At 44.9% G+C, this 26,912-nt stretch overlaps 1 protein-coding gene across 5 annotated transcripts in view; it reads right to left on the reverse strand.

The window, feature by feature from the left end:
• The window catches only part of COL5A3 (collagen type V alpha 3 chain), a 121,912-nt gene that overhangs the window by 39,271 nt on the left and 55,729 nt on the right, over positions 1-26,912 (reverse strand). For all 5 annotated transcript variants that reach the window (XM_080989583.1, XM_080989584.1, XM_080989586.1 and 2 more), the window contains 18 exons: positions 26,636-26,689; positions 26,481-26,534; positions 25,475-25,528; positions 25,342-25,395; positions 23,947-23,991; positions 21,166-21,219; positions 18,639-18,683; positions 16,414-16,467; positions 15,599-15,643; positions 15,221-15,274; positions 9,549-9,593; positions 8,746-8,799; positions 5,348-5,392; positions 4,418-4,471; positions 4,082-4,189; positions 2,912-2,965; positions 2,593-2,646; positions 1,256-1,300 (listed from right to left, as the gene is read on the reverse strand). In XM_080989583.1, the coding sequence (XP_080845709.1) occupies positions 1,256-1,300; positions 2,593-2,646; positions 2,912-2,965; positions 4,082-4,189; positions 4,418-4,471; positions 5,348-5,392; positions 8,746-8,799; positions 9,549-9,593; positions 15,221-15,274; positions 15,599-15,643; positions 16,414-16,467; positions 18,639-18,683; positions 21,166-21,219; positions 23,947-23,991; positions 25,342-25,395; positions 25,475-25,528; positions 26,481-26,534; positions 26,636-26,689 (972 nt within the window). The remainder of the gene's footprint in view (positions 1-1,255; positions 1,301-2,592; positions 2,647-2,911; positions 2,966-4,081; positions 4,190-4,417; positions 4,472-5,347; positions 5,393-8,745; positions 8,800-9,548; positions 9,594-15,220; positions 15,275-15,598; positions 15,644-16,413; positions 16,468-18,638; positions 18,684-21,165; positions 21,220-23,946; positions 23,992-25,341; positions 25,396-25,474; positions 25,529-26,480; positions 26,535-26,635; positions 26,690-26,912) is intronic.

The raw sequence follows: 26,912 nt of genomic DNA on the forward strand, positions 1-26,912 counted from the left end.
GTTGGCTGTGGTGGTCTTTGTTTTCATGTGTGAGTGGGGTGGGTGGGTGTTTTGGATCAGGTTAGCCATATTGAGTTGTATGCTGTTGGTGGATTTTTGCAATGTCTTGTTGGGCTGTGTATGTGATAAAGGGGAGCCATACTGGGGTGAAGGCTGTTAGTTTCTGTTTGTGCCACTGTGCAGTGCTTTGAGTCACAAGACTCTGTTTACATTCCAGAGACATTCCAGACTGTTGGAAGTCTCACGGAAGAAGGAGACACATGTGATGTTTACTGGTTTCCTGTTCCTTTGTGTTCCAGTTGCTCTCTGCTTTCACAGAGAGAGCATGTTTATTCCTTTCCTGTCTGCGTAGTTAGAAATAAAATGCTCTTTGCAATGTAGCTCATACTATCTCGGCTCCTTCCCTGCGTGCTGGATATTCTGCGTAATGGGGAAACGTGCTTGGAGCCTCACCAAAGGCTCAGGTCTTTAATCACGTTGGAGGACTTGACCGGAAGAGTCACTCGGTCGAACGCAAGTCCGACAAAGGCGTCTTCTATTTGTCCCCGTGTCAGTTTCAGTTTATTGGTTAATTTTTCTAGTAAGGCTATTTCCCATACTCGGCACTCCACTGGGTTGTGGGGGGGGGAGGCTGTGGCTCCCTCGGTAGGCGCGCCGGACACCCCGGTTTCCCTCTGGTGGTGGTGCTGGCAGCAGTGGAGGCAGAAGCGGTGGGGTCTGGGCTCATTTCTCTCCTTCCCCTCCTGCTTCCGTGCTGGCTCCGAGGTCCTCCTGAACTTGGAGCTCTGGGTGGCTGGGTGCCCTTGGTCCCGGTTTGGTCAAGGTCATGGGGGGGGCTGTGGTTTGCTCTGGGTGCCCCCAGTTCCTCTCTGGTATTGGTGCTGGTAACAACACCAGCGGTGCTGGCAGCAGCAGTTCCAGCAGCCCAGGAGCCAGCCAGGTAGCTTTGTAGGTTCTGGCTGGCTTCAGGAGCTGCCCGTTGCCGTGGCGTCCGCCATGCTGCCTTAACCGGAAGTCCCCTGGTGCTCATCTTTTAGTGAGGTGAGGTAGGTCTTGTTCAATGCATTGTGTTGTTGGATGAACATATTAAGATTTTTGAATTGTTCACTGTTTCAAATTGTCTGGTTTTAAAGCTATTTTTTCTGTTTGTATTTTATCTTGTTATGCTGCTTTGAGACCTTTTTTGTACAAAGCAACTAAAAGAGGTTAATAACAATAAAAATAAGTTGTGCTGTCACATTGGGTAAAAGCTCACCGGGGGACCCCGTTGTCCCGTCTGCCCAGCCTGGCCAGCTTTTCCCTGTGAAACATAAAGAGAAACAGAAGATGAAACAGAAAAGTAGGGCACCCATACATGCTCTCATTACGGAGATGGCACCGTGCCTCAGCACTTTGGTCATCCAGAGGCCTCTGTCACTCTAGGATGCTCCACTCACCAGAGTTAATAAGGCAAAGAAGTCCTGTCTTGCCCAGAGATGCTGTCTTCCTTTCAGCTCCAATTCATCTCTTGATTACGCAAACTTGCATCATCATCGCCAATGTGAGGGATGATGGGAGGCCAAGTTTGGAAGGGGTGAGTTAGCTCAGATGCAGGCTTGCACCTGAAAATCATGCCTTCTGCCGTGGCAAGCCTTATCTTCAATCCTAGATGCGTTAAGGACTGAGGAAAAGCACTCTGCACATGCTCAGATGCACTTTTATCTTGGTTTCATAAATTTCAGAACTAAGCCCTTCACTTTGAAATCAGGTTTCAGGGTTGAACCCCAAATCAGATTAAGCCCTAGTACATTGCAAGGCGTGGGCCAGAAAACCCTATTAAAAAGACTGAAGACCCATATTTGCCACCAAGGATGGAGAGAGGCAAGAAAGTGCCCAAGGGGAGAACGGTCCCCTGGTGTGCACCTCCTGTTTAGGGAAGTTTTTAATGTTTGATGTTGTCGCTTTTTTATTATTAATATTCTGTTGGGAGCTGCCCATAGTGGCTGGGGAAACCCAGACAGATGGGCGGGGTATAAATAAAAAATTATGATGATGAACATGGATTGGTGCCAATTACTTAATGATATGAAGGGAAACATAGAAATTCTAAAATAGTAAAATTACAATTCCATAGTTTATACAGTGGTACCTCGGGTTACAAACACTTCAGGTTACAGACTCCACTAACCCGGAAGTAGTACCTCGGGTTAAGAACTTTACCTCAGGATGAGAACAGAAATCACACGCCAGCGGCAGCGGGAGGCCCCATTAGCTAAAGTGGTACCTCAGGCTAAGAACTGTTTCAGGTTAAGAATGGACCTCTGGAACGAATTAAGTTCGTAACCAGAGGTACCAATGTACTGGCCTTTCCTCCATCTGGCTCTGCCATGCCACTCTCTTAATCTCATTGGCTTCTCTTTTCTTTGCTATCTTTCAACTATCTCACAACTTCTCATGAGGTAAGTCAATCAAAAAATCAAGTTTCCCTAAAAAAAGCTCAGCAACTTACTTTTTGAAATATGGCAGCCCTACCATACCTACAAACCCTGGATGTACCTTCCATTCACATGGCGCTTTCCAGATGTGGCCCCTGTTTCCCATGGCTCCACTCACCCGTTTGCCTTTTTCTCCAATGAGGCCCAGAGGCCCAGGAAATCCAGTTGAGCCCTGCAGGAAAACCACACTGTCTCAGTAAAGCAGATGACAATCAGGGACATGTCATAGAATCATAGAATCATAGAGTTGGAAGAGACCACAAGGGCCATCGAGTCCAACCCCCTGCCAAGCAGGAAACACCATCAGAGCACTCCTGACATATGGTTGTCAAGCCTCTGCTTAAAGACCTCCAAAGAAGGAGACTCCACCACACTCCTTGGCAGCAAATTCCACTGTCGAACAGCTTCCTTTACCTCAGAAATCTCCTCATACTCACCTTAGGTCCCTGGCGTCCAGGGTATCCTGGTAGGCCTGGCACCCCCAATTTCCCCTGCAAAAATAGAAGATCAAAGTCTTAAAGTGCCCCCCAAAACAGTGGCATAGCATGTGGGGGGCCACGGGGATGGTGACTTCCAGGAGCAAACTTATGAGAGGGCCGCAACCAGGCACCCCCACAACAGGTTTCCGACAGAGCTCCTGCCACCTTCTGGAGCCACACGGAAGCAAGCCATGCCTGGGCCGGGCCCTCAACCTTCATCCTTTGGGGCTGGGGCAGTGCCTCCTTCTTGGATGCCTGAGTGCACCCTGCCCCTGGACTGGCCAGAGGCGCTGACTCTCCTGGCCTGCGAGGCGGTGAGGTCCGGGGAACGCTGGGTGCCGGTGGCAGCAGTGGCCCAGGCCCAGGCCCAGGGAGGAGGAGGCTGCGGTGGGGGCTGAGCCATGGTAGCTGCGGAAGGAGCAGTGGCAGCTCCACTTGGAACTCCTGGCACTGGCCTCCCCAGCAGTGAGGGGTCATGGCCAGCAGGCAACAGTGGGCCATGCAAGGGCAGCCCTGAGCTCTCCTAGCATGGATGCCCACCAGTGTGCCCCCTATCCCCATGCCTTGCCACTGCCACCCACATGCCACCCAGCCGGGTCAAGGGGGAGGGGGCCATGGCCGACCACCCAGGAGGGAGGGAGGCAGGAAAGGGCTCAAGGGGGGAAAGGGCCCCCTGGTGTGCACCTCCATCCCAGCTGCCCCCCAGGGGGCTCAACACTTTCCCCACCCCAGGCATCGGCAACCCATGCTACACCACTGCAAAAAAGGACTAGACAAGTCCTTGAAAGTGGGTAGAGAAGAGAACTGGGTGCAAAGTAGTGTGAACCCAGTGTAAAGCAGCTAGCTACCTATTCCCAGGTAAGATCCTCCCCCTATTGTGTGGTCAGGTGGTCCCTCCCCCTACCTGGCCTGATCACTTTGGCAACGCCTCCCCAGGTGGGATTGGGCAACTGGCTGAGGTAGGCGGAGACCTCCAGGTATCCCACCTGGGGAAGGCAAAGCCAAGCCTGTGCTAATGGTGCCCCAGGGGGCTGAGCGCAACCAAGCAAAGGGTGCCCCCCCCATTTAATGTGGGGAGCGGTCATTCCTAAAATTAGACACAGGGAGGGTGATGGGGCAATGACTCACCTTCTCACCAGCTGGCCCAGAAGAACCAGCTTCCCCCACAGGTCCTGCCTGCCCTTTCAGCCCCTCGGGGCCATCCTCACCACGTACACCCAATGGGCCAGCATCACCCTTTCAGAAATAAAAACAAAAGGGTGGTTGTAGCAGAATCCGGGGGTAAAAATATTGGGAGGTCAGAGATTTACAGATTCCCCAGTACAAGAACTGGAGTCATTTAGGAAAATGATGCAGGTAAGCATACATTAGCTTGCTTTACAAATGTGTTAAACTGTGTGATTAGCACACTCAAAGTTCTCAAACGTACAGAACCATTAGCATATGGGGAAGGGTATTGCTCACCCGGTCACCTTTTGGCCCCATGTCACCCTTGAAACCAGGAAATCCATCTTCTCCCTATAAAGAGACAACAGGTAGCTGGAGCAGTAGAAGTGCCCAGGTCTCTAACTTTGACACTGAGGTGTGGCATCAAGAAGCATACATATTCACACTACCAGTGTCCACAACTTCTCTGCTGTACTAGCTGCCCAATTTGGGTGATGCTCAGAGAGCCTTCCCTTTTACCTTTTACCAAAACCTCCCCTCACAATCCTTGCCAACACCACAAACCCTCCAAAGGACCCAAATGGAACTCCTTCAAGAGCAGAAGTGAAGGGCTGAGCCACACAACTGCTCCTGGAGGATGACTGGGAAGTGTTGGAATATTCCAGTTTTCTGAGAGGGTAAGGGGTCCCTCTCAGGACCCGAGTGGCCAGAGACTGGTACAAATGGCCTGTATTAGGCCCATTAGCTGGCAAACCTGCTAGCAGAACTACTAACTCAAATTTACTTGCAAAATTTTGAATGCAGATTCTCCTGAATATCTTCACTTTTCCCAGTTACAAATTGTTGGCAATTATAAGAATTTTAGAAAACAAAGAAGATGTTAAATTTGGCAGGTAGATACTTAACACCATTACTTTATAATTCATCAGGAAGAAATAAAATCTCAGCTTGTTTAAAAAAGAACACTCCAGTGAGCTACCTGGCGGCTGAATTCTGCACTAGCTGAAGTTTCAAAACCATCTTCAGAGGCAGCCCTACGTATAACACATTGCAGTAATCTAACCTTGAGGTTACCAGAGCATAGATTATTCCCCAGATTAAACTTCCATAATTTGTTACATGGTGTACAACAAGTAGAGAAAGCAGGAACAGACAAGTCGTATCCGGAGATTAGAAGAAATCCATGAGATCTGTTGTCTGAAATAGATCCCTCACCTAAAAACTCACCTTCTCACCTTTGCTACCTTTGAGGCCCCTCATGCCAAATGCCCCCTGAGGAAACATGGAAAGGTGCAACAGTGTTAGCCAGAAGAATTAATAGCATCAAGTGTTAAAAAAGTATTTATTTATTTGACAATAGATGCATATTGTTAAAGAAGAAACCATTTGAATGATTTAACACATTTGATTAAAAAATAGAAATAGCTGCTATTCACAAGCCTTAGTCCAATAATCCACTAACCTTAGTCTAAAAATAAAGTACCAGTATTCCTGACAAAACATGTAAATTAGATTTTCCATATATCTTACTACACCAGTACATGATTTAACAACAAAAATTATTTCAGCCAAAGAGTCATAAATCTGTCAACCTGCTCTGATCCGAAACAAATTGGTTAATTTAACCATATAGACTGTGCCCCAGCCTTAGTGAACCAGTCATGCACATTGGCATGTGCCAATGGCATGTGTTGTAAGCAGTAGTTATACAGGCTGCACTTAGAGTACCATCTCTCTGACATCTGTCGGTATTGCATCCTTACTAGGTAAAAAAAGGATGGTTAAGCCCAGTCAAAGGTGACTATGGGGTGTGGCACTCCTCTTGCTTCAGGCCAAGGGAGCCGGCGTTTGTCCACAGACAGCTTTCCGGGTCATGTGGCCAGCATGACTAAACCGCTTCTGGCACAACAGGACACCGTGACGGAAACCAGAGCACATGGAAACGTTTACCTTCCCGCTGCAGTGGTATCTATTTATCTACTCACACTGGTGTGCTTTCGAACTGCTAGGTTGACAGAAGCTGGGACAGAGCAATGGGAGCTCACTGATCGGCAAGCCAAAGAGGCTCGGTGGTTTAGACCACAGCACCACCCGTGTCCCTGCATCCTTATTACAACCAAATAAGACGACCAGTAGGTCTACTGGCAGAATATATCCCATAATTGTTTCAATTTCTTTAACAATATCAATCTAGAAATTTGTTTTATTTTAAGACAGTACCAGAAAATATTTAAGATGCGTGTGTTAGGCATCTTACATCTCCAACACTGACCATTTTATACATACAGTGAAGATGTTTTGATGTTAAATAAGATCTAAAAATCATTTTATAGAATCTTCCTTCAAGGCTAACAACGACCCATTCTGCCACACCCATCTCCATGTATTTGTTGGCATTTCAAATTCACTGAGTCTTCCTAAAGAGCCACACTCAGTAATTAAGGTACGAATACTGTTTCTAAGTTGCAAATATTGGATGAGCAGTTTTTACATTAAATAGAGATTTTTGAACTACTCTGGGTCTTTCACCAAAAACATCTACAAAAACCTTTAGCCAGTTGTAGAAGATTTAAGTGAATTCCCAAAGGTAAATTCAAAAATCAAATTATTATTTTTGACAACATCATCATTTTTAGACTGCTGTTTCCCCAACAATTCCCCCAACTATGAAGTAATTAATTGTGACCAATACACAATTTTTCCCTTAAACCAGGGGTCTGCAACCCGCGGCTCCAGAGCCGCATGTGGCTCTTTTACACCTTTGCCGCGGCTCCGGGGCGGATTCTAGCGAGGGGAGGAGGCGCATTGTGCGCCCTGACACTCCCCACTGTGGCGGGCGCTGTACTGGCTGTGACGTCGCATGGGGGTGGTGCGTGCATTAGTCACGCACCGTCCCGACGTCACCTTCCCGCCCGCCTGCCCGCTACATTGTAAGGGGCATGTACGCTGGTCACTGCATTGAAAGGGGGCATGTACGCTGGTCACTGTTTTGAAGGGGAGTGAAGAACACACACACACAAAAAGGTAACTTGTTAATTTAACGTTTATTTCTATGAGGAGGACTAATTCTGAGGGGTCAAACAAAGAAATAATAATAAAGTGACAAAAAAGTTATTTTTATAATGACGAGTTTTGCGGCTCCCAGTTTTTTTTCCTTCGGAAACGGGTCCAAGTGGCTCTTTTTGTCTTAAAGGTTGCAGACCCCTGCCTTAAACTATTTGCTTATGTTCAAGGCTAGCTTTTCAGATTTTGCATGGTTGCTCTATTTGTTTACAAATAGTGTGACATCATCTGTATATGAGCTAATTTTAAATTCTTCTGACCAATTTTAGCTACATTATTTGTAGCATTTGATGTAATAATTTTCACTAAAGGTTCAATAAACAATGCAAACTAAATAGTGGGGATTGTGGCTTGTATTAAAGATGGAGTACCAATGGATGCCCTTGTACCTCTTTTAAAACAAAATAAGTGCAAATTAACTCAATTTATGGAATGTGCGCAGAGAGAGCTCGAGGGAGCTCTATTCTAGATTTGGGATAACATGAGCAGATACTGAGTCTGGAAAGACAAGGCCAAGAAGTCAGGTATGAAGAGGTACCAAAGGCTTGAGTATCTTGCACAGAACAACCTTACATAACCTGAGTATGGCTGGATAGCACAGTCGGTTAGAGTGAAGGAATGGGTTTCTGTGCAGTCAGTTTAAAACTGACTCAACCCCCCCCCCCTTTTCTTCTTTCTCCAAGAGAGCACTCTAAAATGCATCAACTTGAGCTGTTGAGCAAATGCATAACAAGAACACAGCTGTATAAACAAACTCTCTCCTTTATCAGTCACGGCAAGGGATGATCTTGACTGTTCCAAGTGGAGTAGGGATGACATGTCTAGGGCTTATCTTACATGCTGACGCACAGACCTAGTTCGGGAACAGCGCCAGAGTGTGTTCTTGGAGATGGTGACCTCTTGCTCCAAGATAAGAGTAGGAACAGGAATATCCTTTTATGGTCAGAAGTACAGGAAGGAATACCCTTTCATGGTTAAGAATACCGGAGCAGGAACATATGTGATGTCAACCTGCGTGTATAGCCTGATGTGGTTGGATTCCTGGGGAAGGAGGGAGAGGGTGCCTGGAGGATATATATACTGCATGAAATTTCTCATTTCTTTGGACTTGCTGTGGACACACCACGCAGGTGCCTTTCCGCTGTTCCGGAGAGCAGAAATAAAGAACTCTTTCTCTGAACCAACCCTCGATGTCATTTGACTTCCTTCCTCCTGTCCAGGAGCAACGCAGACCCAATCGGTGAACTCCAATAAGGCTACAAGAGCACTGTGCTGATAATGCCAAGGTTGCAGGTTCGATCCCCATATAGCCAGTTGCATATTCCTGCATTGCAGCGGGTTGGACTAGATGATCCGCAGGGTCCCTTTCTAACTCTACAATTCTATGATGATTCAGTAATTCTTGCTTGTAATGGCATTGGTTTTCGTTAGGTTTACTTCCAAGACTGCAGCTGTAAATTGAGGATCCAGTAGCATGTGGCAGTGTGGTGGGGGGAGAAAACCCAGCCGTGATTCTCATTCTGGGTTAAAGAACTTGGTTAAAAGAGGCAACAAGGACCTACCTTGACTCCACGGGGACCTGGGTAGCCTATTGGACCTGCTGCACCAGACAGACCCTGGAGGAAAAAAGGTTGTTCTTTTTTTCAATCAGTCTCTCTTATTGGCATACAGAGGACACAAAAATTTATAAGTCAAAGCATTAAATTGGAGTCTATTCATAAAAGGAGATACTTTAAGATAGAACTAATACATGCTAAGATTTAAAAGTCTTATAGTGATATCATTTCATGGTATATCTCATAAATTTTGCTACATTCTCCCTGATGTCATGCCTCAACTGTTCAGAAGAGAGGAAACTGTGGAGAAATCAGAGCAATTTAACCTTAAATATTTGTCACAGATTTTTGTGTAAAACAGGCAGTAAAATAAGACATGCAATGGTTTTGACTTGTGTTTTACCACAAGGACAAGGACTTTCTGAATATGGAATTTTTGAGAATCTTCCCTGCAGGATTGCAGTTGGCATGACTTTACATGTTGCAAGGGAGAAAGCTCTGTGCTGGTGGGGATCATACAGGTGATGTAAATACGGAGTGGCCTCAACAGAGAGCAAGATTTTTTGGCTGCACTACTGAGATTTTGGAATTCAGTCTCTAGAAATCTGTGCTTAATTGTTTCAAATGCTTCTAACAGTGGGAGCATAAGCAATGAGATAGATTTTTTAAAAGATGCATCCCAAAACATTTCTTGGAGACCCTAATATTAAAATGACCTAGTTTATACTATGTCTGAGTTTTTAGCATGGAGGAAGAGACCAAGGGACAATCTTCAGGTCCCTCCGTAGCATGTAGACTCAGGCTTTTACCTGTGCTCCTTTCTCCCCAGCTGGCCCTTCTCTTCCAGGATGACCCTGAAAAGCAACGTAGAAGACACCGATGAAAGATACAGATGCTTGAAGAGGTGATGCCTGATTAAAGATACTGCAGCCCTCAACAAAGAGCCATTGAACATGCAATATGCTCCCCCCCCCCCAAAAAAAGCTTTCCCTCCTGGCTGCTCCTGCTTTTGCTTATGAACACTTTTAAGCAGGGGGCAGGTGGGGTGGGCATCAGCAATTGTCTACTTTTAGTTGGCTGGTTTTTCTTCCATGACCTGTTAAAGAAATACTGGGAAATGTGGAGAAAGAAATGGAATCTATTAATACTTAAGAAAATGTAAAATACTTAAGAAAAACTACTTCTCAAAGGATGTGTGGGTATGGTAAGAGCTTGAACCAGGTTCGATAAAAGGTAAAAAGGTAAAGGACCCCTGGATGGTTTAATCAATGGCAACTATGGGGTGCAGCGCTCATCTCGTTTTTCAGGCCGTTTTTTGTCCACAGACAGTTTTCTGGGTCATGTGGCCAGCATGACTAACCCACTTCTGGTGCAACGAAACACCGTGACAGAAACCAGAGCACATGGAAATGTTTACCTTTCTGCTGCAGTGGTACCTATTTATCTACTTACACTGGTATGCTCTCAAACTGCTAGGCTGGCAGAAGCTCGGACAGAGCAACGGGAGCTCACCCCCTCACTCAGATTCGGACCGCTGACCTTCTGATCGGCAAGTCAGTGGTTTAGACCACAGCACCACCTGCGTCCCTACCAGGTTCAGTGCTGATAGTTCAACCCTGATTTTCCCCCACCCCACAGCATTAACATAGATCTCTCTGTGGATTTCTTTCCATCCTGATCAATGCAGGTTGGTTTTCTTCTTTAGTGATCACTCGTAGCCAAGTAAGATTGTCTTCCATAAACACGGTTTTAAAAGTGAGTCCGTAAGTGACTGTGGAGGCCAATTCTGGATCCACATGTCCTTCCACAGTGGGGACATAGGTTTCTGGGTGGGAGGTGGTCATGGTGAGGGTTTGCCAAGCGTGCCTTCCTCTTAACGTGTTTCTCCCTTTTGTCCTGAGTTTGAGCGTCTTCAAAACCCATGACCATCTCCAGTTGGAGCGCTCGCAGGCCAGTGTTTCCCAGTTGTCAGTGTTTACACTACATTTTAAAAGATTTGCCTTGAGAGAGTCTTTGAACCTCTTTTGTTGGCCACCAGCATTACGTTTACCATTTTTAAGTTCAGAATAGAGTAGTTGCTTTGGAAGACTATAATCAGGTATCCGCACAACATGACCAGTCAAACGAAGTTGATGTTGAAGAATCATTGCTTCAACACTGCTGATTTTTTTTCTTTCAGTACACTGGCATTAGTTTGCCTGTCTTCTCAAGTGATGTGTAAAAATTTCCGGAGACGTTGTTGATGGAATCTTTTGAGGAGTTGGAGATGGCGTTTATAAGTGGTCCACGTTTCACAAGCATACAATAAGGTTGGTAGTACAATAGCTTTGTAAACAAGCATTTTGGTTTTCCTGCAAATGTCCCAGTCCTCAAACACTCTGCACTTCAATTGGGAGAAAGCCGTACTCACAGAGCTCAGGCGATGCTGGATTTCGGCATCAGTGTCAGCCCTTGTGGAAGGATAACTGCCCAGGTAGAAGAAGTGACTGACATTTTCCAACGTTACACCATTGAGCTGGATTTGTGGTGCTGCAGAGGGGTTGTTTTGTGCTTGTTGATGCAGCACTTTGTTTTTTTGAGTGTTGAGCAATTGGCCAAGCTTTTCGTAAGCTTCTGCACAGATATTTAGGATGGTTTGGAGGTCATCTTCTGAGCGTGCACAGACTACATTGTCATCAGCATATTGAAGCTCTATGACAGAAGTTACAGTAACCTTACTCTTTGCTTTCAACTTGCTCAGATTAAAGAACTTTCCATCTGTTCAATATACGATTTCTACTCCAGAGGGGAGTTTCCCTTCGGCAAAGTGTAGGATCATTGCAATGAAAATAATGAATAGAGTTGGGGCAATAAAACAACCTTGTTTAACACCTCATCCCACTGTGAATGGTTTACTTGGAGAACCATTGTTATCTGCGGTTGTTGCTGTCATATTATCATGGAGGAACTGGATGATGCTCGCAAATTTATCTGAGCAGCCAGTTTTCAGAAGGAGAGTCCACAGGGCATTACAATTTACAGTGTCGAATGCCTTAATCAGGTCGTATACAGGGGTTGGTTTTGCTTTCTGCATTTTTCTTGAAGCTGTCAGTTGGTAAAATCATGTCCACTGTCACCCTAGAAGGTCTAAAACCATTTTGGGATTCAGGAAGGGTCACCTCAGATATTGTTAATAGACGGTTTGCTAAGATCCTTGCAAGAATTTTGCTGGCTGCAGCTAATAAAGAGATGCCTTGGTAGTTTCCACAATCCATTCTGTTACCTTTTTTAAAGAGACTGAGAATTTTGGCATCTCTAAAGTCTGCTGGGATCTCCTCTCTCTCTAATTTTTTTGCTGAGCTTGTAAAGTTGTTGTGCAAGTTTGATTCCGCCCACTTTGAAGACTTTAGCAGGTATCCCATCAGGTCTGCTGGTTTTGTTGTTTTTCATTTGGTTAATAGCTGTACACAGCTCTCCCGATTTGAAATACTACATGCTCATCTCTAATTTGTTTTTGCAGAATTTGTGAGAGGACCTCAGCAGCTATGGGGGAGATGCAATTAAGGAGATGTTGGTAATGTTCTTTCCAGCGCAGTACAATAGCTTATCTTTTAGAAGTGTGGTACCATCTGTTGAGTGTAGGGGTCATATGCCATGATTTATTGGCCCATAGATGGTCTTTGTGGCTTTAAAGAAACTCTGTGCATCATGAGTGTTGACTAAGTGCTGGATCTCTTGAACTTTTTTATCCACCAGGTGTTCTTTAGTTGTTTCGTTCTTCTTTAATTTCAGCCTTAGCATTCACATAGGTTTTTTTTCTTAGTGGAGCAGTTTCTATCTCTTTGCAAGATCTAAAAGGCCTTATTTTTCTTGTCAATAATGCATTCAATCTCACTGTCATTCTTATCAAACCAGTCCTGCTGTTTCTTGGTTTGGTATCCAATAGTTTGTTCACAGACTGCAGTAATGGATGTTTTTAGCTTGGTCCAGTGTTCCTTGTTGTTACCAGGGAACACCAAAAGCAGATGGTCCTTAAGAGTCATTTGGAAGCAGTCCTGCTTAACAGGATCTTGAAGGGCTTGAGTGTTCATTTTGCACCTTGGTTTCCTTCCTTGAAGCCTGTGTTGAGGTATAATCTTGATAGCCATTGTGGAGTGCATTAATCAGTGATCTGCCCAGCAGTTATCGGCACTCATCATAGCTCTGGTAAGGAGCACATCATGGAGATCTTCAGCTCGGACAATTACAAAGTCTCAGAGGTGCCAGTGGTTTGAACGGGGGTGCCTCCAAGATGTTTTATGTTTTTTGTCTAAAGAGTCTGTTGGTAATAACAAGGTTGTGTGCTGCACATATCGTCAAAAGTAAGATTCCAGTCTGGTTGCTGTTGCCAATTCCTTCTTTCCCAATAGTCCCAGGCAGGGGCGTGGGAAGGGAGGTGCGGGGGGTGCAGTCCACCCCAGGTGTTATCCCTGAGGGAGTGACAAAATGGCACACCACGGAGGCAGCACTTACCGCGGGGCCTGCAGCACGCCTGAGCCATGCATCTCCCCTGGGACTGACGCGGTGGCTTGGGGCCCCACATTGTCCAAAATGGCAGCGTGGGGCTTGCATCCGCCAGGCAGACTCTGTAGGTAGCTCACTGTGCTGCCCCCCCGGGCGGATCACCGCAGTGTTCCTGTGCGTGGATCGCCTCGCCCCTGCCTCTCCAGGTGCCAGAGCAGCTAGCTACAGCCCTGGTCCCAGGCCACAGATTGAAATCTTGGCCAACTCTTGCATTAAAATCACCCAGGAGGATAATTTTATGTGTCTTAGGTGTCTTTTATGTTCTTAGGTGTCTCTGATAGGATGGTATCCAGCTGAGAGTAACATTTTTCTTTAATGTCTTCATCAGCATCCAGTGTTGGTGCATAAGCACTTAAAATAGTAGAATGTTAGTTTTTATTCGAAGGGTTGAAAGTCACTCATTAATGCCGGTAGGGACTTCTGACAAGAGCCTCACAAGATCGTTTATGATAGCAAAGCCTACTCCATGTATTTGACGTTCTTGTTCAGGTAGACCTTTCCAGAAGAATGTGTAACCTCCTTTTTCTTCCTTCAGTAGTCCCTCACCTGCTCTTCGAGTTTCTTGAAGCACTGCAATATCAATGTTAAAACGTCACAGCTCTCCCGCAATGATGGCAGTTCTGCATTTGGGATGCTCATTATCTGTGTTATCCGACAAAGTCTGTATATTCCATGTTCCAAAGTTCAGTTGTCCTTTATGACCGCTGGGTGCACCCCACTGGGTGCAGTAATCCAGTCAGGGGGAAAGGGGAGGCAGACTATGCTTAGGGCACATTTTCTAGCCCCTCCCCCTTTTGGGGGTGAGCAGAGTGGATCCTAAGTAGGGCTGCTCAACTGCCTCACTCCTTGAGTCAGAGAGACTGAATCTGTATCCACTGCCCAGGTGCCGGTTCATGACTAGGGGCTTCCAGATTTTACAGTCTTGCCCCATTACCATCTGCCGATTGCCATGGGACTTTTTTGGGTTTGGGTTTGGGATGGGTTTTTGGAAGACACCTGTGCGTAAATTTGTTTTACGTGTGTAGATCAGTGCACGCTCACCAGCCCAGTTTTGCAGTAAGGCTCTATTCCAATGGCATGAGGATCATGACAACTGGTAGATTTTTATCTGCTGCAGCCTTCATCGCCTCACAGCTGTTGTAACATACCACTTGTTATCATCCACCTGTTCTGCTGTTGAGGACTTTTTGGATCATTCTTTGCCTAGCTCCTCCCTTTGACCTTACCGCTTTGGGTGACCCTGCTGGGAGTACGAGATTCCTGACGGCTTCGCTCACAAGGGTCATAGGAACGTGCAAGCCCACTCACCACAACAAGGCGATGATCCCGCGAGTGAGAATGCATGTTGATACATTAGGGTGAACTAAACCTACCAAACTCAGCCTGCCCCCCACCTGCCTGCCTTCCTGTTTACAACTGGTCCAGAGTTTGACCCTGCCTGCCAGCTCCTTAGTCTAAAGGCTCATCCACACTTCCACTTGCTCCAAGCCTAGAAAGCACAAATCCAAGCGGTTTTCTGCTGTCCCATGCTTTCTAGGCAGAAGTCTGAATGGTTTTCCATTTGCCGCCGCTTTCCCCAGGAAAACCTGTTCTTTGCCACTGAATCAGAGCAAAGGTCAATCTGCAGAAAACCCAACTGACATTTGATCCGATTCAGTGGTAAAGAGAGGGTTTTCCTGGAGGAAAGTGCCATGGCAAACCGAAATGTGGATGAGCCCAAGTGTTGCCCTTGCAGAACTCAGCAGGAAGGAAGGTGGGAGGGGGCCACTATAATTAGTTGGCTCTGCCTGTCATGGGCTCTGGCTCAACCTCTGTTTGTGTCCCTAATGTCTACCCTGCCAGTCACAATGGGCACCAGCCACCGCTGATCCAGATGTTGCAGCAACTACAGAAGGAAACACCCATTGTCATGTACGGTTTGTGGATCCTTGGGACTTACTGGAGGTCCATCCACCCCAGGCATTCCTGGTATCCCTGGTTTTCCTTGTGGGCCCTGCAAGGAAGAAAAGGGATGGTCAACAAGGCACTATTTGAATCCTGTCTTGCTCAAGGCAGAGCAGGAAAATAGGGACTGTGATGTAAATGTGTTTGTCCCATAACTTGTCCTTTTAAATGTGAATGGCAAAGGAGGTGTGAATCCCGACAGTAGCAAGAAATGCTTTGTGAACAGGGATTTTCTAGTACAGCTCAGAGATCTGGACACACTGCAACAGGCCAACCAGTACATTCCAAAGCAGGCCTCTAAAACACACCCACCCACCCACCCCATAAGCAATATTTTCATGCTGAGGCTCAAAACATCCATGCTCCAACTCACCTTTTCGCCTGGAAGCCCAACAGGACCCTGGGGACCAGGCAGACCCTATGAGAAAGAAGCAAATTAGAGGGGATGAGGCAAACATTAATTAAAAGGGGGGGGGACAGTCCTACATTCCTGATGCTTCTACAGGTGAAGACAGATTTCAGAACACTTAGGCTGCTCTGTTCAATTTTAAACATACATTCTCTCCTCCAGAGTTAAGCTTGGGGCAGGGGAGCAGGTTTCAAGTAGATCAGCTGTGCACAGCACTGATTTGAAGACCCCCAAGATATCAGAAAGGTGCTCCCCCATGATGAGAATATTCAGGTAGTACTTTAAAAAATAAGTAGGTGCACTGTGCATCTGAAATGTGAGTGGGGGGACTGATGGCTGAACCAGCATTCAATTTGCTGGTGTGCCTGCCTGTCATTTCACCTGTAAAGGAGGGAACAAAGCAGGCTCTTATCACATCTTACGAGCTGTTTATGTTTCCACATGTTTTATGTTCCCCAGTCTTTACCCAATGAAGCCCAACCCTAGTACCCTTGGCTATCACTCTCAGGACTGAAGTAGATGCTAAGGGGACCTTCAACCCTGGGGCTAACAGCAGCTATGTGCAGAGAACATTTATGTCGAGACCATAGTTGGGAGTAAAGAGTTAGCTGCCCCTGGCCAGAGCATGCCACAGTCCCTTCAAAATTACCCCCCCCCCCCCAAACACACACAGTATCAACTGTTTGTTGCTGTTTTAAGAAAGGTTCAGTATGTTTCTATCACATCTAATTTACCCTCCCCACATCACATACACATATGCTGTAGTGAAAAACACACACCTGAGATCCAGGGTTTCCCTGCTGTCCAGGGGGGCCTGGTTCACCTTGAATGCCCTGGGGACATGAAATCCTGCAGTCAATCAATATTCTGTGCATATACAGCTACAGCTACATAAGTAGCATAGAGCAAAAGAGACAACACACAAAGTTCTACAAAATTGTGGCTAAATTTGCTGGAGGGATTTGAAAAATGAAAAGTGTGAAAAGGGGAAGGTTTGTGTCTTTGACCATCTGGGATACTGGCACTATGATGCTGGGCTGCATTTACCACTTCTAAACCTTCCTCAGCAGTTATCTGATTGAGCTGGGGTCTGATTTCATATAAAGGTAAGTAGAAGCACCTCAGTGTAGTTACAAAATTCTGCACAGAGATTAGGAACCGGCTCGTCTAACCTCGCTGAGCTAACCTGAGCTAACCTATTTATTGCTCCAGTCCAAATAATTAAACTGCATGATAGGCAAAGAACATGAGTGCTTATGATCTATCAGATGGAAACAAATCAACAAAAGCACCGTTTTGTACAGTAATTACTATATGTTGCTTCTAGGCTTTTCTGGACATTTAGGCCACAATCCAGCAATGGATTTAAATATGCTGGAGGAGCACACCTAATTCTGTGGTAATATTGTAGCCTTCATCTTCAGAATGAGTGATCTTGTTTACAATGTCCTTCCAAGTGCACAGAAAGCAAAACAAGACATCCATTATTTCACAATTGACTCTCTTGTCTCTAAGGAGACATAATTCTGCAGTGCAAAAGGATGTGGGCCACATGAATAAAGATTTTGGATTATGCTCCTCAGTAGCATAAAGGCTGCATTTAGCTGCAAATCAGCATGTGTTAATTGTTACAGCAGCAAGTTAGCATGTACTTTGTTTAGGAACTATATGAATTACAAAATTGAAAGCTTGATTGAAAACTATGGGTTGGATCCAACAAAATTGTCCCAGTTATGCAAGGACTTTTTGTGCAACAGAACCTCTTCTTCCTCTCCTCCCTATGTGTGCCCCCCAAATTTATTCTGGGGATTCCCCCAACGCACTGGAGCAGATCAGGGGGCAGGGAGAAGAGAGGGAGGGGAGGTTCCGATGCACAAGTGGAAGTCCTTACACAAATGGAATGACTTCATGGCATACTTCCTCTTTGTGTGATTTTACTTACTGAATTAAATTGCCTTGTAATAAAAAATAAAAAATACCACCCTGCAGAAATCTCAGCATTCATGTGTGAATTTGCACTATAAATGCAGCCACCTCCCCATGACTTCACGCATAATGAAAGCACCTAAATGCACTCTTTCAGCTGGATCTTATGTTTTTCTGGATATGCATCCTCCAATTAAGCAACTAATTCAGAGGCTAAAATCTGAGATAGGCCAAAAGAATTCTGACTGGGTTAGAATCCCATTGGTATCGTGCAAAGACTCCTTTAAAATTAGATTACTAAATCAAAATGACTGGACTAGTTTGTAGGTTGCCCTTCTTGGTGCATCTTTTGTGATGATCTCAAACTTTGTACTGTAGATTAGGTTACAATGTTTTAAATCAAAATGAAAGCTTGAAATTTGAGTGTTTCCAAAGCTTAAGCCCACTGGAAGACCTCCTAAGCACAGATCTATGGAGGAGACCTTAAGAAAATGCACTCTGCTTCACATACTCAATGGACCAATTTCCTTTATTATTCCTTTACATATTCCGGATCTCATTCCAGTAAACAGCATATTCCACAGAATAGTAGGAATTAAATTCTAGGTGAACAGGGGCATTTGCAAGGGTGCTATGAAAGGGAGGCCCAGAGCGCTGTCTCATGGTGTACATGGGACCAAGAGACATGGATGGTGAGGGAGCTGCTGCCATGACCGCAACACCTGTGACACGTTTGTTTTCCTGCCAGGAATGTGCAAAACTACATCTGCAGCAAGTGCAGGCTGGTTGCCTTGCTGGAAGAGAAGATACAGCAAATTGAGGCCTGTCTATCCACATTTTGAGCTACTGGGCAAGACGAGAAATTTCTTGATAGAACAGGGTGGACTGTCCTGCAACACAGGCGGGGTCCGCCTAGGGAGGAGGAAGATTACCCATTGCAGAAGATGAACCCTTGGTTGGAGGAATGTGACACACAAAAGCAGGATTGTCAGGAGCCATCCTGCCTTATCACATGAGCATAGTCAACTTTTCCCTTTACCATAAACCAGGGAAATTCACAACTGTCTGTGTCTCTTACCAAGTTCCCTTTGTGTCCAGGGGCCCCATCAATACCGCTGACACCCTACGGGATGGGAACACACAACAGAGAACAAACTCAAAAGACGTGCCAAGAATGAAACTGTATCAGAATCTAGGGTTGCCATACGTCGAGAATTTCCTGGACATATCCAGAATACTGAAGTCAGAAGTAGTGTCTGGGTAGAAATCGCTAAACTCAACAACTTTGCCCCACCGTCAAAAGCTCAACAACTTCTCTGTCCGGATTTTCACTGTTTGATATATGGCACCCCTATTAGAGTCTTATGAACTACTTCTTGTTTTTCAGTTTCAAAACAGGAAGCTCCAAATTCTAACTTCAGGATTCTCAGATTTAGTCTCCATTTGGGCTTTTTGTTTTGTTTTGGGCTGCTACTCTGAGAAGTCATTGGCATTTTGCCACTGAAATGTGAGTTCTGCCCTTCAGACCCAATGCAGATGTAATATTTCCAATCTCCTGGTCACAGTTATCAAATTATGAGTTTGCTAATCACTCACATGATTCTTCACTCCTCCAATCTCCCATGTGAATGCCCCTCTCCCTTCCATTATCTAATTTAACTATAGGGTATTGCTGTGTGTGCTGTGAGGCTCATGCTTAACAGCACAGCTTGCAAATTCTCTCTAAACCCCTTTTTCAAACCAGTTATTAGCACAATCCTGGCTCATGCTAACGATAGGCCATTCCACACAACAGTTTACTGTGGACTTTGTGCTGCTCATGCCTGGAAGCTTTTCACATCATCCACACCATCCACATGACGTCATCCTCCTCAAAATGCCAGCCTGTACTTTTTCCTCCTTCAATTCAGAATTTTCCTTACTGTAGAAAATCCAGTCATAACAAATATCCCATCATGCTCCTTGTGCTCCTTGGTGCAGTGTGTGTGTGTGTGTGTGTGTGTGTGTCTGTGTCTCACCTTCACTGTGTGGTGTCTATTGCCATAACCCTTCTTCTGTTTGCTCCTTGCATGAGCAGACTTGCACAAATTCTCTAAAAATAAATGCTTGGGTCCAGTTAGTCCTCTGAATAGAGAGGGACAGCAAGCGTGTGCCAGTCTTCTTGTAAACTAGGGTAATTCTTCTTTCCCAGCCATCTCCAACTGACCTTCACCTTAAAGCACCTTGGGAATAGTGTTGCTGAGAGGGGGATGGAAGCCTCTTGCTGTTTTCTAAGAGCCTTTGCAGCTGTAGGAGGAAGTACTAGGGCAGTGGATCCCAATTGGTGGTCCGCGGACCCCAGGGGGTCCATGTAACCCACCCAGGGGGTCTGCGGCACCATTCACATAACAAAAACTACCACAGAGATTCCATACCCCTCAATTGTCCTGAAAACGGGACATCCCATTTTTGGGTGCCATACTCTGATGGCACCTCAAAACATGCATCCTGGTTTTTTACTGGGACATGTTGGAGGGTATGTAGAGATATGAAAATTTTCAAGAGTATGGGGGTTAAGGCTACGCTTTTGAAAAACAGGAGGTCTGCAGTACTTAGCTAATTAGGAACCACTGCCCTAGGGCATTGAGCTGTCAGCTGGAAATGGCAAACGTGAATGCCCCCAAACTTCTGAAATGCTGCAGGAGACTTTTGGAGAGGTTTGAGAACACAGTGCAACTGATTCATCTCTCTCCCAGCAACATGATCAGATCTGGGGAGCTTTAAGCTGAAGTTGGAAGACAGTTGTAGAAGCCTGGGAGAGGAATTTTCTAAATTTACAGGAAGCTTGGCCCATGCACACGCTCACTCTAAGCACTAAAGCACTGCCTATTTGTTTTTATTATTACAGATCTTGCACAATCCTATTACATCAGAAGTGTACAAAAATACTTTTCTTTTTTAAAAAAAACAAACAAACAAGTTTAGTTCTGTAAACTAACTGGGGGAAGGGTGACCGAGGAGAGAGGCAAAACAACAACATACTCAGGATATTTTCTGCCAAGCACAGAGCTGGGGGATGGCAAGCAGAGGAACAGAAATTTATATGAGTGAAAAAACATGGAGAATGACCCATTTGCAAGATAATGCACCCATCTGGGCACAGCCAATGGCTAGCACTTGTGCAGGGTGATGCTAAACTGTGGTTAAAACAAACCATGAAAGAGCAGACAATGTTCATTTGGAAGAGAAGAGGGAAGGGAGAAAGCAAATCTACAGCACATGTCTAATCTCCTAAATGAGGATTGGGAGATGTTATATCTGCACTGGGCCTTAAATACATACATAAATACCACAACATCAAAAGCAAATCTCAAAACCAAACTCAAAATTTGAAAGTTAAACAATGCCCCAAATTCAAATGGTAAGGTCAAGTTTTGAGTTGTAAATAGCAGAGCAGGAATTCAGATGTGTTAAACGTTGCCTCTTAATGCTATTCTTCCCATTCACTGAACCATGGAATAATTACAGAATTGGAAGGACGAAGATGCCCCCTAGTCCAACCCTCCCCTTGAATTCATTTCTGTTTTCGCCAAGCGCAGGAAGGGGAGAGGAAAAAGGATTCATACCATCTGGCCTGGGGGACCAGGAGCACCTCGTGAGCCAGCCAAACCACGGATACCCTAGGAAAAAAGAGGGACATGTTAGTGATGCCTAAATAATGTGCACTGCATGTTCTTCTGAAGGCCTTTCTGCATTCTCTGACAAGTGTGCCCCAACCGTTATTTTATTTTCAGTGGAGCCTCCTTTTGCAAACCTTTATCCATCCCAGAAGTGCATGCTAGAAAACTTGCAGCAAAGACGTGCCCAAAGATTAAGGCTTTCTGGGAAATGAGATATAATGAATTAAAAAAGGTATTTAAGTATACCTTCCCTAAGAAACCAGAGGCCTTTCTCCTGGGCATAGTAGGCCAAATGGTGTTAAAAAAGGATAGAACTTTCTTTATGTATGCAACAACAGCAGCAAGAATACTCATCGCAAAGTACTGGAAGACACAAGAACTTCCCACGCTGGAGGAATGGCAGATGAAATTTACAGACTATATGGAATTGGCGGAAATGACTGGTAGAATCCGTGACCAGGGAGAAGAGTTGATGGAGGAAGATTGGAAGAAATTCAAAGACTATCTTCAGAAACATTGCAAAATTAAAGAATGTTAGAGTGATGTTGGACTGAAAATAAGCGGTTTCCAGCTGTACAGGTTAAAGTTAATGATAGACTAAGATTAAAGATTAGGATTAAAGATGTTTAAAGAAATGGAAATTTGATATTAAGAGGGAAAATTTTAACGTTATATGATACTAAGACCAAAGATCAGGTTTAAAGAAGTTGAAGTTATATATTTCAATATCTTATTAAAGCTAAAGATTGGGATTAAAAAAGTGGAAAAGAAATTGCTGGACAAACAATTTGGATTGGAATACAAAAGAGGGAGGTATGAGGAAGTCCAGAAAATAAGTAACTAAAAAACGGAAATGGAAAAGAGATATTGTTTTTAATTGTTATGTTTTTTGTTCTTTTATTGTTGAATCTTGCTTTTTTTTTGGTGTGTTTTTGTTATATATACTGTGTATGTTTTTCTTTTCTTTCTTTGTTGTTCAAAACTTTAATAAAAATTATTTTTTTTAAAAAAAGAAAACTTGCAGCAAAGACTATACTTGCAATGAACACGCAGAATCAAATTTATGGAAAATTGTGGTGTTCCTATAATGGAATGCAACCCCAAAGAGGTAGACATTACAGTAAAGGTCCTCCCTTCTCTCCACTTCTGCAATGTCTGTCATGCCTCACTTTGCATTATGTTGTCACAATGTTCTGTTCCCTGCCCTCTGCCAGCAGCTGCCAATAAGAAGGTCCTAGCACCTGAGCAGGTGCTTCATCTCCCCTCAGTATAAATGGCCTTAAAAATGCATCAGACAGATTCAGGAAGAATGCCTTTAGGGTAGCCAGGGCCAAATTTAGGTTTGATGAGTCCCTAAGCTACTGAAGGTAATGGGGCCCTTTATATAGCAGGCGGGGCCCATTACTTACATCATAGGAGCCGACACAACACAAAACACTGTTGCTGTATGTCGGTTTTATTTTATTTGTTTTTTATCTTACATTTTGGAAATGTACATCCAGTTTTTTTTTCTTTAATTTTTTGGGGGCCCCCAAGAGAGTGGGGCCCTAAGCTGTAGTTTGTTTAGCTTACACATAAATCCGGCACTGAGGGCAGCCCAGTATAGAATCTTGGGCAGAGGGGAGGAGAATCTTCTCTTGGACTGTACCACTATAGGCAGTAGGTGGCAATGTTGCACATTTGAGTGCTTCCCCACCAAAACATTCCCTGCACATAAAAAAAGAACATCTTAAGAAGAAGGCTCCTTCCCAGAAAAAACATAGCTTTTTCTTTTTTATGTGGGAGCACTTGAACATCCAACTTCACTATGGCAGCCTAAAGTTCTTCGGTCCAGAAACAGTTTTACCACTGGTTCTGCCAGTCTTCCACACTTCCCTTTGTCCAGAGATTTCCAGGCACAAATTCAAGAAGCTTTTATTTTGTCCTGCCAGTTTCCCTGAGAAAACCCACAGTTTACTGTTGAGTTTGTTCTGACTGAGCAGTAAACCCCAGGTTTTCCCAGGGAAATCAGTGGGACGAAAGAAAAACCTCTCGAACCCGTGCCTGGATAGCTCAGGCCAAACTGAAGTGTGGATGAGTGCAGAGAAAGAGTGCAGGATTAAGAGGGACATTTGATCTAGCCTGGCCTAGTCATTGGTTTTATTTCTTTTTATTTTAAAATGTAGCTTTAGATAGAATATAACATTTTTGCAACATTAACATGGAGATTAGAAAGCACCATTGCACTGATTCAATAAATTATAAAATTATTTCCCCCACAGCCATGGTATTTCAAAAAAGACAGCAAACAACACATTAAAGCCTTGCATTATCTGGCTTTCCTATATTTTTCATTTTCCAAAATGAGACTTACGATGGTTATTACTTGAGCATAACAGCTGGTTATTACTTTAAGGTGGTAAGGCATTAATAACAATATCTCATTCGTTTCTCAGAAACAAATGCTTTAGAAAGACAGGAAAATTGTTGAAAGCATGCAGTTTGTGCCATCTCCTTGAAGTACATTTTGTAAAAAAAAAGAAAAAGAAAAAATCAGCCGTTATGGCAGTTGTTAGGTTGCTTATGATACCCCCACTTGTACCTGTCATTTCACATTCCAGACTACAGCAAGGCTGCATGTTTCCCCGAAGGTTCCTGGTTTCCATTGCTGCTTCCCACCCCCACGGAAGTGGCATAGGCCAACTTCATCCCAGAGCACCTAGGCATCCTGAGTGGGCAGATACTCACAGCTTCCCCAGGCTGTCCTCTGGGGCCTTGCTCACCATCAGAGCCCTGTGAAAAGAAGGAGGTGGAGTGAGAGCTCCACCCGGGTACTGAGCTGTGTCCACCCCAGCTGCTGGTTTCCCCAGCTTTCACAAACTCATTCACAGATAAAACCCAAGGAGGAAACACACAATAACCTCTTAATGTGCACTCACCACCCCTACCCTCAATTTCTCCATATTTCTGATGGTGTGTTTTGCTCCTAAGGGCCCCAATGTATTAAGCAGCTTCCACCCGACGCCAAATAGACCCTTTCTGTCTTCAGAGAATACTTTTGAGACTGACCTGTCTGCTGAGGATCACCAGTCTCCTGTGGCATCCCTCTGTGTGCAGGGGATTCTGGGACATGATCCAAGGTGCACCCAGTTCATGATGGGCACTAAACAGGCTCTAATCAACTCCCATAAGCGTCTAATAACCTCCCTACATTTGTACATTGCAAGAGAAGGCTGGCAGTGGTGGGGAAGCCATCTTTCATAAAAGCTGGTCTGCTGTATGACTGACCTCATTGCAGAATCCCTGAGAAGCAATACCATGGAACACCATTTGAAGACCCACAGAGAAGGGGCAATGTTATGGGGTGGCACTTGGAGCTTGAGCGCCAAAGCTTTGCAGCAAGCCCAAGATTTCCTGCACCTACCCTTTCTTTACATTTTATTTCATGCTATCATTTCACTTACAGAGCAGCTGGGTGCACTGCAAAAAGCACAGTGCTAGTGAAATCCATCATACTAATTTCTCACAGCATTCTATACATATAAATTAGCAAATTGTATGCAAATTTGTATCATAGACCTGAACCTCGTTTGCATTGCAGTGGCCCTGCCACAAATATAAATGTGATAATGTCTGCTTCAAGCACACCAGCTCCTAGGGACCAAGGCAGTTTCAGGCCCCCTGAAGTATTTTTGGAGGAGGCCAAGCCCCCTCAATATTCAGGGGGCGTTCAGCTCCGCCCCTGGCATTGCGTGGCATCATGCCATGTTGCACACATGACATCATGATGTCACACACATGCACAGGCCCCATCAATCTTCTCAAGAAGATGGTGCCTCTGGTCTGCTTTGAAACTGATCAAGTATCTCCTCTTTCCATAGATTTGTGAGATGATCCCACATATTGATCCAATCCTTTTCCACCTTTTCCCTTGAGCTTTAATGCACTGGGCCACCCTAGTGATGCTACAGCAGCCTTAACCACGCATTTCTCTGCTCATTGTCACAATCATTTGGGCCAATGCAATTCAGTTTTGAGCAAGTGCAGTATTTTCCTAAAGAACAACACTCCTTGCATCTTCTAAAAGAAAACAGCACTTTCCAGCTATGAGTTTTCATCCCCATGCCTTGGATCCATGCTTACCTTGGGGCCATTCTCACCAGGAGCTCCAGGGGGGCCTGGCTTGCCTACATCTCCCTGTAAAAAGTAAAGCAAGAATTAGAGACGATACCAAAAATAGGCAGCGCTGGTATTACAAATATTTGGAGATACTTACTTGGTTTCCCTTTTCCCCAGGAAGTCCTGGGAGCCCATCAAAGCCCCTGTCACCCTATAAGAAAGAAGCATTAGCACCACAAGGAGAGCCCAATATTTGGGCCACTGAGCATGTCTGCCTATATTGAAAATGCTTCCTTTTAAAATCCCCCAAGATCTTTGTTTCTCATTCCTACAATCCTTTTAATTGTGCAAAAAAGCTTTGTTGTAATGATCAAATCCATCCTGACAACCCAGCAAGGGGATATTCCATATATATATATTCCCAGTAGAGTGATGTGTATGTGTAATATCTATATCTGTCTGTCTGTCTGTCTGTCTGTCTGTCTGTCTAAACTGGTGTTTGGTTGGTTCCCCCACCTTTTTTGGCAGATGAATTCTGCAATATGTAATTGCTGCAATAGTGGTTCATGGGGTGGATTTATACTGGTGTGCTGACACATCATTCTGCTTTAGCGGGTGTTCTGCAATGCTTCCCCAATATTACCATGTGGCTGCTCTCTGGAGGTGCGCTCTTGCACTATAGTGCTCATCCCATTAATTCCTGCTAAAAAAATTATACATTCTAGGGGGTTTTTTGTTTTGTTTTGTAGTCAGATGCTAAGGACAGGCGATGGAGAAGGACTGTTCCCCTCCTGCCCTGTTTGTGGGCTGAGTGGAAGCTTTTGGCCAGCCAGTATTGAAAGGAGAGGAATAGGCCCTGGATCTGTTCCATCAGGAGGACTCTTCTCATGTCCCTAGACAACTTTTGTTTTGTTTCCAGGACTTGGATAAAATACAGAGGAAGCAGTTTTGATTGGAAGAAAGGAAGGAAGGAAGGAAGGAAGGAAGGAAGGAAGGAAGGAAGGAAGAAAATGATCCCATGTCAACATACCAATTGAAAACATTTGTCTTAGCTCTACTAGTTGTGCCAACTGCAGGAAATGTCAACCCACAGTGGGACTGGGCATCTTAGAATTCACTCCCTCCCCTCCACCAATTCCACCCCTCAAGAAAGATCTAGAGACCTTAGGTCCAGTTTCTCCTGGAAGTCCTCTGGCACCATCTGCTCCTGAGCGACCCTTTTTTGAGAAAGGAAAGGAAAGGGTGAGAGAAAGGGGTGGCAGGATTATTACGCAATGTCACTCAGCCATGGATGGGATCCTGGAGCAAAGGTGCTTACCCGCTTGCCAATTTTCCCTGGGGGCCCTATTGATCCCTGGATCCCAGGTGAGCCCTGTAACAAGAAGGGAAACAGTTCAGATCAAGATGTCACCTCTCCTAACACCTTCACATGTCACTTCTCCTAACACCTCAAGATTTTTCTCCATGTTAGAAGAAGAATGGAGCCCTTTGTAATTGTGATTAACATGTGGAAGCTTTTGCCATCAATGGAAACTTATGATTTGACTTGTAACATTTATCTTACAAAGTTGCATTTCCCCAGATGTTGCAGGGGG

This window comes from Podarcis pityusensis (assembly GCF_964106645.2).
Source record: "Podarcis pityusensis genome assembly, chromosome: 2".
Lineage (NCBI taxonomy): Eukaryota > Metazoa > Chordata > Lepidosauria > Squamata > Lacertidae > Podarcis > Podarcis pityusensis.